A 14,044-nucleotide genomic window follows, 5' to 3' on the forward strand; every position below is an offset into this window, starting at 1 on the left:
GCAGTCAATACTCAAGCAACTCTGGGAATTGCAGTCCCACAACACCTTAAAGTATTTACCAGAACAAGAAAGCATTATATAAAGCAAGGATAAAGGCAGCTAGTAAAATGCTAGTGTCAGGAATGTCAGATTCAGATACTTATTTTATTGTGATTGGTTGGTTTAGTCTCTCATTAATGCACTCAACTCAAACTCTTTGGAAATAGAATTCAGTCTCCAACAGTAACGAATCTGCTTGAGCATTCCTGCTGCCATAGCTTCTCCTCCCTACTCATCCCCTTCCTTCCACCCTCATCACCTCCAGCCTAATGATTTTAAAACCACCTATAAGCCATACATACGTTAAAAGGGCATTGTAGCCTTCTGAGGAGTCACTGCCACAGCTGCTGAGGGCAGGATCCACTCCCAAGCATTTATGGGTACTCAATGGCAGCCAACTGGTTCCGACAGGCACCTTCCACCTCCTGGCAGCCCTTTCAAAACTGCATGGCTGAAGCAAAGCACTTGGCTTGGGCGTTTCACTTGAGCACCGCCGCTGGTTGAAGTATCTGTAGCGGCCTTGAAGCCCATAGGCTGCTCTGCTGTGCACAAATTCTGCAGGAAGGAGGTGGGAGGATCTGCGGCGCAGGTAATAAGGGTCTCGTAGGAAAGGTCTTAAATCGGGAACGTGTTGGATTGGGGGAATGGGATATAGTGAGCACTCAGTCTGCAGTCCTTTCTTTTCAAACTCTGCTCCTTCAGATCCTGAGGAGAGTGCTTCCTCACTCCAGTCACTGTCCACCATCCCATCTTTAGAGGACCCTGAGCTGGAGCTTTCAGTACAATGTGACTGTCTCCTTTCTTCTTCTTTGTACACTTGGATGAGACTGGCTAGCAGCAGAGAGGGCCCTATGAGATGAGTATCTATGGTGTGCACATGGCCCCCACGCTTCTTCTGGACAGAGAATCTAGGGCTCATGCAAGGGGTGGTGGTACTAGATCGTCTCCGGTAACACAACCTATGCTTGCGTGAGGAGCCCAAGCAAGACATCTCTTGCAGCTGAACACTGGATCTGCGCCGGCGTTCCACAAGTATGGTAGAGGGCTGACCTACCACAGAACGCCGCCTTGCTCTGCTCGCAGGCAAGGCCACCACATTGGTGCGTTGGGGCCCTGACGACGTAATCTTCCTCCTGAAGTGCTTTTTGAAAAAGGATTCCATGGAAATTAGGGGCTGTTAACAAAAAAGTATATGTTTTAAATGTGGGCCTCACTCTTCCCATCTAACTCGCTAAAGTGCTCATGAATGTCTAAAAATAGATACTTCCAGGCCCTCGGCTACAGCTCCTTAATGGTTATAAGCATTAATCAAATTTTTAAAGCCATATACAGCTCTGTGTCGAAGAGCCAGTCACCTGGAGTTCTAAAATTCTCCGGAACTGTGAAATACCAAGACACCAAGCAACTAAGCCATCCAGTTCACCATAGACACTAAGGATGAAAGAGCTCTGAGAAAAGGAAACTTAGTGGATACTGAAAATGAGAGAACTGCTCCATGCATGCTAATAACATTCAGATCATCTACATGTGGGTTTTTTTTTTAATTTAGTGAGGAGATAAGCAGGAGGTTGAGGTGTCGGTAAATCTTATAGTGAACAGATATGCTCATGTACCACAAATTTGGTTGTCCACTTTACATATAAAAAACAAAACAGATCCATGTAAAATACAGTCTTTTGACCTTCCATATAAACATACAATGAAAGCAGCAAAGTAACCTTCTCAACAGGAAAGCTGACTAGATTACATCCCTAACCCTAGTTTCTAAAATTTCTACATTACCCATCTCACCTAAGTGACTCTAAGTGCTTTATAAACAGTGTCATAAAATAAAAACATGACCGAGCACAGTTAAAAAATAAAAATCAAAGCTAACAAGGCTAAAAAGTTAACAAGGCAGAGGGAGCGCCCTCAAACTACCAGGCATTCCCATGGTTGTGTGACATTCTTAGACACACACCCGGCCATGCTAATCGGCAGAGCAAGATCTTAATACGCTTCAAGAGAGCCAAGAGAGTGGGGGCTCACCTCACCCCTGGGAGTAAGATGATACAAACGGCAGGAGCAAAAGCAGAGAGGCTTTCTTGCTAGGTCCCATCAATGAAACCATCTAACTGGGAGTCTATGGAGATTCTCTGTGATCCAGATCATGGCTGTCCCCAAAGATGCTTTTTCAAGAGGCAACTGGACTTTCTGGTTTTTCTTTGAAGACATTTCACTTCTCATCCAAGAGCTGAAGAAGCACCTTTGGGACGATCTGACTGGGTGAGATGGTCAGATTAACAGATTATCAGAGTTGGGACCTTGTAAATCATCTAGTCCAACCCCCTGCCCAAGCAGGGGGTCCTACACCATTTGTATGTATGTATTTCTGACAAATGGCAGTCCAATCTCTTCTTGAAAGCCTCCAGTGATGAAGCTCCTACAACTTCTGAAGGCAAGCTGTTCCATTGGTTGATTGTTCTGTCAATCAACAATAATAATCAATTTCTCCTTCTTTCTAGGTCGAACTTCTCCTTGATCAGTTTCCATCCATTACTCTGTGTCTGGCCTTCGGGGGCCTTGGAAAATAGCTTGACTCTGCTATGTGGCAGCCAGTCAAATATTGGAACACTTCTATCATGTCTCCCCTGGTCCTTCTCTTCACTAGAATAGTCATGCATAGTACTTGTAACTGTTCTTCGTATGTTTTAGCCTCTAGTCCCCTAATCATCTTGGCTGCTCTTCTCTGAACTTTTTCTAGAGTCTCACCATATTTTTTATAGTGTGGTAACCAAAATTGGATGCAGTATTCTAGGTGTGGCCTTACTAAGGCCTTATAGAGTGGTATTAGTATCTTACTTGATCTTGATTGTATCGCTCTGTTAATGCAATTTAATATTTCACCGCACACTGCTGGCTCATATTTAACTGGTTGTCCACTAAGATCCAACATATCCGTCAACATATTTAGGATGAGATAGTTCCTCGGGTAACTTGGTCCCATGCCACAGGGCTTTAAAGATGATAATCAATATTTTGAATTGCACCCAAAGCAAACTGACACCCATTGCAGTTGTGTAGTTTTTTTTTTAAATTTCCCTTCTCATTTTTATTTTTTAGTATCTTGGGCAAAATAGAGAAAACTATATCAGCTGAATCAGTTTTATGCCTTTCAGCTGTCCAAGGAAAACCCAAATGTTTCCTGTTTTAATGAAAAATAAAGCTCATTTTACAATGTTGGTATAACTGAAGTAATCCGAGACAAAGTGGAAATGAGGCACAGCTGTAGTATGGGAAATCCGAGAAGTAACCACCAAGATCCCTTGACAGCAAGGAAAGGAATAACAAGAATTCCAAACATTCAGACATATTCAATTATATAAATAGCAATTCCACAATGTATTAGAACATCACATTGTGGTCAAAATGGATGACCGTATTAACAGTTCCTTCAGATTTCATGCATTTCTAAGTTTGAAAAATAGTACAAGTAGCAATTGGAGAATTCTCCAAGTGTCTAAGCTTCTATTTTCAGAGGAATGCCTGTATGGAAAAGGCAATTACTTTTCCATATTTTATATTCCAAGTATAAAAAGTAGTTTAACCACCTTTTATGTGCATTAAAACTACCATTTACACACTTTGTACTGAAAATGGGGACTATACATGACCATTTAGTCATGGAAAAAAGAATAATTTATTATCCTTTGTTATTTGTACAATAGTTACCGTATATAGAAAGTGCTCTTCTATCTGCAGCTATTTTAATGGCAGCACAATTCCTATTTCTGCTGCTCTCTGGTTTAAAACTAGTTGAGTATGCTTACTAGTAGTCTCTGTTTGGTGACTGCCTCATAGAGTAACCTTTCACTGTTATGATGATGAAAAGCATTTCACTCAATTCTAACTTTGTGACCAGTCCTCACATTTATTTCAGCTTATGAAATAAGATCATAAGCGTAGCTGTGGTTTCATTAATGACTGCTTCATTTAATCACTAAGTTGCCAGTACCAATTGTGGTTGCTCAACATGAACTATCTAATGTTTGGATATTTAGAATCACTGCATTTGAGAGCACCTGCTTTTATCTAAATCCTGGTAACTGTGTACAAAACAAACTCCTAATATATACAAAATGACACCCATATTTTCATATTCTTGCTAATGATCAATACATGTATTATGGAATAATAATACTACAACACAATCTATCTAGCTTCAAAGCAGACGATATCCACAAAAGTTTAAATCATAATAAACATTCAGTCTTTCAGAAAGTACAAGATTATTAATTGGTTTTATGGCAACACAGCTGTTTTCCTTGTTCACAAAACTGGTGATTAAAACTAGCATTAAAAATAATAATCTTAGAAATAGAAATTTCCTTGTTGATTTTGTGCAATTGTCCAGTCGATATTAACGAAACTGTGAAAAACTGATAATCAAAACTCAGTTTAAAAACAAGCAATTTTAATAGGAAAAATGTTATCTATTTACCTTAAAATAAAATTGGTGAATGCATAAAAATAAAATATGTAACCTTCTGGAAATGCATAAAGCATGAGTTGAGGTTGAGCATTAAAAAAATTAAAATGAGTTTTGAAATGTCCAAAGAGGATTTCAGCAACCTCACGCTTGACAACTGACAAACGTTTGGCAATGTTCTGGAAGATATCAGGTATTAGACATTTTTATTAAAATGTAAAAAAAAACATGTTGTGGTTTATGGAATTATCTTAGATACTACATTGTCCAATCATGGTTTGGAGTGTTTGGTGTACATTTTTAAAAATCATCAGTAAATTAGAATGGGCAAAACTGTGAAGTTTAATTAGCATCCCTATAATCATGTGGTCAAAATTTGGGCACTTGAAAACCAGCATTTATTTAAGATGGTTGCATCATATTTATGGTGGGGTCACATGATCCCCATTTGGGTTTTAACAAGCAAAGTCAATGGGGGAAGTGGATTCAATCAACAACCACAGCAACCAGGGTCTTAAAATTGGGTACAATTCACCTAAGTACTGCTTTGCTTATGAGTGGAAATTCTGGCGTCAACTGCAGTTGTAAGTAGAGGACTACCTATGCCAGAGAAGAAAATCAGCCATTTTTATCTTCAGGTTTAAAAGGCAAATCAGCATAACATAGGGCTATGAAATACTTTGCTGGCCAGCTATCAGATCTAAAGGGCAGAAGAACAAAACAACACATATAAAAACAAATGAACCACTCTTGCCATTAGTACACACAGGTGTGCTGCCACCTGCGCAAACTTATGCACTACTATGCACCAAATTCCTGTTTCCTTTGCATTGTAAAACAGTGAATATAGCAGGTGCAAATGTTTGGATAGCCTTTCAGTCCCTGTTTTGCAACCCACCTTGGATAGAATTAACTTCCTAACATCTGTTAAGAAGCTAACTGTCTTTCTAGTCCTCCTCTTACAATACACACACACACACACGTCCTCTTTGCAGACATTTTCTAGCACAGAAACATTCTTAGAATAAGTCTCTGCATTGGCAGGATATTTTGAGATTTCAGCATAGGCATTATTACCAGAAGACTTGTATACCGTGTTTCCCCGAAAACAACGCAGGGTCTTATTTTCCTTTGATCCCCGAAATAAGCATTTTCGGGGAGGTCTTATTATTTTTGAGGTGTAGGAGGCGGCGAGCGTGGTCACATCATGGCTGCTGCTGTGTTGCAATATTTTCAGAGAGGGCTTATTTTCAGGGGAGGGCTTATTATCAGGGAAACAGGGTATATTTTTTTCTCTTTATGATAAGTGATTTTGAGGTATGGTTCAGTCTTACTGAAATATCCAACCTCTTTCCAGATTCAACTTCTTTACTGACTATGAAATAGTAGATTCTTGGACAGGTTAATATTTAGTTGAATCCATTTTTCTTCCACCGGCAGAATAGTTTTAGTCTGACTAACTGCCAATCAACCCTAAAGTATAATCCAGTCATCCCTATGTTTAGTGATGGGCAAAGTGTTCCTTTCTCCAATGTTTCATACACACACACACACACACACACACACACACACACGAACGAAATGTATCTTTTGTGTGGTTGCAACCAAACAGCTCAATCTTTGTTCCAATTGTTCAAGTCACTTTGCCCCAAAATATTTTGGGCTTACCAAGGTTCTCTTTTGCATACTTTTGGCAATGCTTTTTTTATGAACAGGCTGGAAAACATTTGTTGATAACTTTCCCATGTAGATCACTGCTGCATAAGCATCATTGAATAGTGAATTTCAGCATGTTGTTTGCATTGATCTCTTCTGCAGAATTGAGAAGATTTCAGGCAGTTTTACAGATTTTTTGGACGGCTTGACTTCAACAGTTTCATGTAACATCAATTCCTTAACAATGTTTCTCATAGCTGGAACTTATTAGATATTTTTAAAAATAAATTTCCTCTGCTTTGTAATAGGGAACTGCCTTCACTATTGAAATGCTTAGAGAGCATTTAGGGCAACTTTGGTTGCTGAGAGGAGACAAAACAACAACAATAAAGTGAGAAATTAGAAGTGGTTACAAAAATTTGAGTATGGCATTGTATTCTGGCTAATTATAGGTTTATCAAGTAAATAAACTTTTGGGTCCTTATTAACAGTATTTTAACTTAAAAAAACAGTATTGGAACAACTGGAAGGATATCCACATTTCTTTACTTGCTATATTCACTATCTTATGTTGAATTGACACACTTTTAATATATAGAAGGATGTCATGTTTAATTTTGTATGATTCAGAGGTTGCGTCAGTTTTTGTTGACTTAAGGGTCACTGAAATACACATTTTGATCAGGAGTGCCTATGCAACTGTAAACATAAAATATACACTAAATATCTGCAATGCCCTTAAACATGCCAGGCCTACACATCATAAAAAAATGGAACATGAATGTGTTCATCGAATGGGCATGACTTGAAGGACCTTATTTAATCTGCCTGCTGGTGGGTCTTGCTTTCTTTTGGGCTTGAAAATAAGCACTCAGGCTTATTTTTGGGGAGGTCTTATTATTATTTTTTGACTTGTTTCTCATTTACAAACTGTATACCCATTTCTCTTATAACCGAGAATAAGTATTATTTTAATAAAATGAAAACTAAGATCTGGATAGCTAACTTTTTATGTAGACAACAGAAAGCAAAGTTGGAATGTCAATTAAACATAGTAGTTCAGAGATAAAACCAAACTCTCTATATTTACTCTAGAATATTTATAATGCATACAAATCCACATTCATACATCAATGGCAAATATATGGCCTTATTTACCTGATGAATAAACAAGTGCAAAGTTTTCAGCGTGAGTGCTGGAATTAATGAGTGAATGCCTCACAAAAAAAAGCACGTTTTTTGCCTCAGCTTCCCATAAACAGGAGTTATATTCTTACCAAATTTTGCTACATCTGGTTGGCAAAAAAACAAAAAAAGAGCAAAACCCAAGATTATTTATAATTAACTTTCCATATGAAAGAGTTCTTGTTATGTTTTGCCTATCTACAGAATTAATGTGACAGAACGATAACCTTCGTATATCTGAAACTGCAGTTATCATGAATATTCGTTAGCCATTATGTGGCAGCTGTCATTTCATCTCACCGAAAATAGCCTCCTCTCACATTTACTGATAATATAGCTAATCCCTAGGGCAAGTTTTTTCAGTAGAAATAAGAATATTTTATCTCATTCATTTTGGAACACCTGAATGAATCACATGTAAGAAATGCTTCCAGTCACAGAAGCCTCTAAAGGCTCTGTTTTCTGTTTTCTAGTGTTGCATTTGAAACCAAAGTGCCTTTCATCTGCTAATCGTATGGTGATAAGCTTTGTTAGTTGGACATGTTTTCTTGACAGAAGGATCTAGCACTGGTCAGCTCATTAAAAAAAAGTTCCGTCCTTTTAGGGTTCTAACAGGAAACGTTTCTGCAACAATAGACATCTTCAGATTCTAGTACCTGTTTCTTATTTATGGAAGGCTGAACGAGGCTTGTCCCAACTGAGAAAGTTCGCTATAGCTCTGAAGCATATACAGTAAAAGGTAAAGGTTCCCCTCGCACATATGCTAGTCGTTCCAGACTCTAGGGGATGGTGCTCATCTTCATTTCAAAGCTGAAGAGCCAGCACTGTCCGAAGACGTCTCCGTGGTCATGTGGCTGGCATGACTAAATGCCGAAGGCGCACAGAACGCTGTTACCTTCCCACCAAAGGTGGTTCCTATTTTTCTACTTGCATTTTTACATGCTTTCGAATTGCTAGGTTGGCAGAAGCTGACAAATAATGGGAGCTCACTCTGTTATGCAGTGCTAGGTATTCGAACCAATGAATTGCCAACCATTCTGATCGACAAGCTCAGCGTCTTAGCCACTGAGCCACCACGTCCCTCTGAAGCATATACAGACCTGCAAACAAGAATATCCCACATGGAACAGAATTATAGCCAAGGCCCTGATCGATCCAATACTTTCCTGTGAATACACACTGGGGTCTAGTAACCCCAATTCTGGAACTGTGTATGAGTCACCCAAGCAATTTTTGCAAAGGCTGTACCCAGAAATGCCTGCGTTGGTACCAGGGAGAATCATGGAGAATATCGTACATACTGTAGTAGCTCCTCTTTATTGTTTAATCTACAGTAAAGCACACCCTTCTATTTTTGGCTTAGATTAAGAGAGGCTAAAGGAGAGTCCATTTCTCACTACTTGCACATTTATTTCTCTGAAATGAGGCTTCATAGCACAGTGGTGCAAAGGAGGAGCCTGAAGTTTATTTTACTCCATAATATCAATTATAATATTCCCAGGATCCAGAAATTGCTAAAAGTACAGAACTATTAATAATTGCTACTGTTGACACAAGGGTATTACAGGCTTCTTTCACTATCACTGCCATCAGAATGCTAAAGAGGCCAACTCAGAGGCTTGGGAAGCATGTCCAGGGATTTCACTCCAAGTTTACTACAGGTTTTACACAGTTACATGCAGAACTTTTTCATTAGCTCATGTTTCCACATAAGTGCTCACTCCCATACCCTTCTGACATTTCACTGTCTTTTCTTATAGGTGCAGCTGCTTCATCTCTCCCTCTTCTCCGTAAATACTTTTTTATTTTAACTCAGCTGATTTTAATGTTTATTGCAGCTTTTGATCTTATTCAGCCAGTAAAGTATACTATATTAAACAATGTACCATTAATCAAAAGCACTGGAAAAACTGGAGGGCTCCCTTGCTACAACTGCTAGGTCTTATCAAATGCAGCACAACAGATTAAATAGACTGCTTATGTGATTACGGGTAAGTAATCCTGTATCACTATGAGACATGGTGGCTTGCAAAGAAGTACATACACACTATTCACAGGGAATTTCCCTAAGTCTTAAAATAATTTGTCACCTACTTCCCCTATTATTTGATCTATGAGTCATAAGCCACCAAATGCATTTACTTGGCATGAGAACATGAAGCCATACATAATGCAACATAAAGATTCCTGAAGCATTGATAGGGGCATTTGACTATCATTCAGATTTGGAACTCTTAAGTAACTAACCAAAAAACCTCCAGAGTTTGAGTGTGTGGTCAATCAATATGCATGTAACAGCCTTATGGGAAGTGATAAGCAAACTATGCAGTAGCAGCCACAACGTTTTTAGGTACTGCTGAACTGAAAATGCATGAACATGAAAGCCAGTGTGAAATTCAGTCATATATATTCACATTCAAATTTACTATCCAAGTAACCAAGAAGCAGGGTGGCTTGAATGGTTAGAATGCTTGGCAGGAGGTTAGCAAACCCGCGTTTAAAACCCAAGAGCTGCCATGAGGCAGGGTTGAGGTCTCATCTTTCACTCCAGCTCCCGCTGGGGACATGAAAAGAACCCCCAACTGGGTGTCCTCGGGGCAATGGTGGTAGCTCCCAAGAATTGCTGGGAGTCAGGCAGATGATGATGATGATGTGATCCATTCAGTTGTGTCCAACTCCAGGTCTTTCCACATCTTCTGATCTTGGACTGCTTCTTTGAGTTTTTTGGCAGTATATACATTTAATTAATTTTAATGCTGTTTGTAGATATACTGTTAATTATTTATACACACTTTTCCTGGATGCTATCCTGTATTACTAGCTTTCAGCTGAGAGAAATTGATCCCAGTAGAGCAACTATGAAAAAAAAAAAACCCTAAGAAATAATTCTATACCATTGATAGAATACCAAACAGTGCCAGTAAACATATCCATTGGTGATTTACTGGCGGTCTGCTCCATTTGGCTTTTTCTGATAAAAATATATATTTTATTTTTAAAGGATGAGCACCTGCTATTTTACCAAGCAAATATTGGCTACAGCATAATCTTTATTTCCAATAATGTTCCTACAACCTAAATGTGTTCCATAAACTTTCTTAGAAAATAAAAATGACAACTACTTTTAATTGCTTTGTTTGGTAGTGTGCCCACAAACACACACACAAACTGGCAGATCAAGCTACTCTACATAAGCGAGAAGCAAGTCTCACACTCACTCATACTGACAATGTTACCTAATTGGGTAATGAAACATCTGCAAGCCAACAACCACACTCAGAGGGCACCAAAGATACCACTTCTAACTATACCCTTAGCCAGAGTTCAAGAGAGTTACTAAAACTAAGGTGGCAATTGTAACTTAAGTATTTGAATGGATGAGATGAAAAATAGGTTTATTGACAACAGGGCAAAGAATTTTTTCGTCTGAGAAGTAGAACCACCCCAACGAAGCCGTCGAGGTGATGTCCCGGTGTCTGGAAGCCGTGCGGGTCTGGATGGGCGACAACAGACTCAAACTCAACCCTTCCAAGACGGAGTGGCTGTGGCTACCGGCGCCCCGCTTTAGCCAATGTGTTCCATCTCTGGCCATTGGGGGGGAACAACTGCCCCCAGTGGATAGGGTACGCAATTTGGGCGTCCTCCTAGATTCCCGGCTGTCGCTAGATGATCATGTGACGGCCGTGGCTAGGGGGGCGTTCCACCAGGTTCGCCTGATGCGCCAATTGCGTCCCTTACTGGAGCGGGACGCCCTTTGCACAGTCACCCATGCCCTAGTGACTTCTCGCCTTGATTACTGTAACGCTCTCTACATGGGGCTCCCCTTGAGATGCACCCGAAGGCTCCAGCTGGTCCAGAATGCAGCCGCGCGGGTTATTATGGGGAGTACTAGGTACTCCCATGTAACACCTTTCCTGCGCGAGCTGCACTGGCTACCTGTGGCCTTTCGGGTGCGTTTCAAGGTGTTGATCGTCATCTTCAAAGCGCTCCATGGCTCGGGACCTAGTTATTTGCGGGATCGCATTCTACCCCATACATCCCTGCGACCAATCCGCTCTCACAGAGAGGGCCTCCTCCGGGTACCATCCGCTAAACAGTGCGGGCGGGCGGTGCCTAGGAGTAGGGCCTTCTCTGTGATGGGCCCAACCCTCTGGAACGACCTCCCCCCAATATTAGAACCACCTCTGATCTCCGCTCCTTCCGCAAGAAACTCAAGACCCACCTTTTTCGAGTAGCTGGTCTGGCCTAATTATAATTATAATCGTAACTGTATTTAACATCTATTACAAACCTTCCTGGATGGCTTTTTAAATTTCATATTGGGGTTTTAAACGGGTTTTAAATTGTTTTTTAAGTATTTAAATTGGTTTTGGGATTTTATATACAGACAGTGTGTGTGTGTTGTTTTGCTCTATGTCTTATGTTATTTTCTGTTGTTTTGATTATGAATGGTCTGTACACCGCCCCGAGTCCCTACGGGGAGAGGGGGCGGTCTATAAATTAAATAAACTATAACTATAACTATATTCAGAAGATGACTTCATTATCCTTTAAAACAGAAGAAACTATCTAGTCCCAATCTCTGCAATTAGGAATAACAACTGATTAGATGCTGTTAGAAGAGGCAAACCAATGTTACTCTTCCAGGTCTATGTTAACACAGACTTACATTCAATCAGTACTGAAATTTGTTAAGGTGAAGCTAGTGCAAGTAGCTAGGCACGTTGGGATGGAAATGGTACAGCATGGTACAGGTTGTGGTACTGTAACAAGATGGTAGAAATAACAGAAAATTCCATAGAAATACAGGTAGTCCTTGACTTACAACCGGTCATTTAGTTATAACAGCACTGGAAAAAGTGACTCATGACCGTTTTTTACACTTACAACTGTTGTAGCATCCCCATGGTTACATGATCAAAATTCAGACACTTGGCAACTGATTCATACTTATGACGTTTGCAAGTGTCCAATCCTCTTTTGCAATCTTCTGACAAGCAAAGTCAATGGGGAATCCAGATTCACTTAACAACCATGTTACTAACTTAACAAATGCAATGATTCACTTAACAACTATAGCAAGAAAAGTGATAAAATGGGACAAAAACTCAGTTAACCGATGTTTCACTTAGCAACATGAATTTTGGGCTCACTTGTGATCGTCAGTTCAGCACTACCTATAACAGAAAATCTTGAAAAGCAGGATTGTAAAACTACCTTTTAAAGGCACATAACTTGATCGCGACTGTAAAAATGCAGACCAGCAACAGGGAACTGCAAAAGCTTAAGAGCTTTCTGCAGGTATTCAAAATGTATTCCATGAGAGCCATAGGAATTTTTGAGAGGCTAAGAGTATGCCTATGACCATGATCGTCAGCAGCTGGAGACAGGCAATTTTCTATCACTAGGACTTTCCCTCTTGATCAGAAATTCTGGAAATCCAACTTTCTGTACCTAGTAGTTATCTCTATTTTTGTAGACCAAATCTGGTCATATTACTCAAGGAATCGAAAGGAGAGTCAATCTGGTGTAGTAATTAAGGGGTAGCCCTAAAAATCAAGAGATTGTCAGTTCTAGTTCCACCTTAGACATGGAACAAAAAACAGTGGGTGACTTTGGTCCAGTCATTGTCTCTCAGCTCAACTCACCTCACAGGGTTGTTGTGGGGAAAATAGGAGCAAGGAGTATACCCTGAGTTGTGTATGCAAAACAAAGGTGGGATTAAAAATAAATAAATAGAAGCCTACTGATGGACAGCATTTTATTTTCTTAATCTCACAATAGTTGGGAAGTACCCAGCGCAGCAGTGAGGAGGAATAAAGTGCAGATCACCTACAACTTTGAAATCACTGGCAAGCACAGCTACAAAGACATCCAGGATTGATTTATCCTAGGCTCTATGGAACCTTATCTATCTGTTCCCAAGGGAAGGCAAGCAGATTCCTATATTATGGGCAGAATTTAATAATTAGTTTGAACTCCATAAATTTGGCTCTGGTAGCTTGCGCTTGACAGTTTAAACAAATCTCAATCTCAATCTCAATCTCCCTCCCTCCCTCCGCTCTCCTCTCTCTCACCCTTGATCTTCGGCTTTTTTTGAAGCTCACTAGCAACTGCGATAACCAAGGAGGAGGGGGCATTTGAGGGGAAGAGAGCTTGAGGTGTGAAGGAATGGTGTGGGAATTGAGGCAGTATGGACGCTAACAGGAACTGCAGTGCCAAACTGAGCCATCTTCTTGCCTTTAAAATCCTGTGAAAGGAGTTTACAACTGTACCAGGGGCCCTTGGTTCCCAAAATATTGGAACGGGACATGAATGGACTGCTCCCAAAGAGGGGAGGGATTTGGGGATTGCTTTCAATATATGATTTTTGCACAGATTTTTCTCAGAGCTTGCCTCGCTTGTGCGGCACCCAGTTCCTTAGTAGAAGTATCTTTTCTCTGACATCTATGGAGTCAAGGGTTGTTCTTTCCTAGGAGCAAAGCTGGGGCCAGTCTGACACTTACTTAGTATGAGGCCCACTTTGGTGCACTGGTTAAGGCACCACACTAAAAACAGCCAGATTCTGAATTCTAGTCCCAGCTTAAGTCATAAACCCAGCTGGGTGATCTTGAACCAGCGACTCTCTCTTGGCCCTAGGACGAATGCAATGCCAAACTACTTCTGAAAAGTAGCTGAGTGATTTCGGCCAGTCAC

At 40.2% G+C, this 14,044-nt stretch overlaps 1 protein-coding gene across 9 annotated transcripts in view; it reads right to left on the reverse strand.

Moving 5' to 3' along the window:
• Nucleotides 1–14,044, reverse strand: part of DGKZ (diacylglycerol kinase zeta) — a 135,545-nt gene that overhangs the window by 51,814 nt on the left and 69,687 nt on the right. For 3 of the 9 annotated variants that reach the window (XM_081939224.1, XM_081939223.1, XM_081939225.1), the window contains exon 2: nt 342–1,213. The exons of the other annotated variants lie outside the window; for them this stretch is intronic. In XM_081939224.1, coding sequence (XP_081795350.1) covers nt 342–1,213 — 872 coding nt within the window. The remainder of the gene's footprint in view (nt 1–341; nt 1,214–14,044) is intronic. 9 annotated transcript variants of the gene reach the window in all.

Source organism: Natrix helvetica (genome assembly GCF_964273705.1).
Source record: "Natrix helvetica genome assembly, chromosome: 1".
NCBI classification, from domain to species: domain Eukaryota; kingdom Metazoa; phylum Chordata; class Lepidosauria; order Squamata; family Natricidae; genus Natrix; species Natrix helvetica.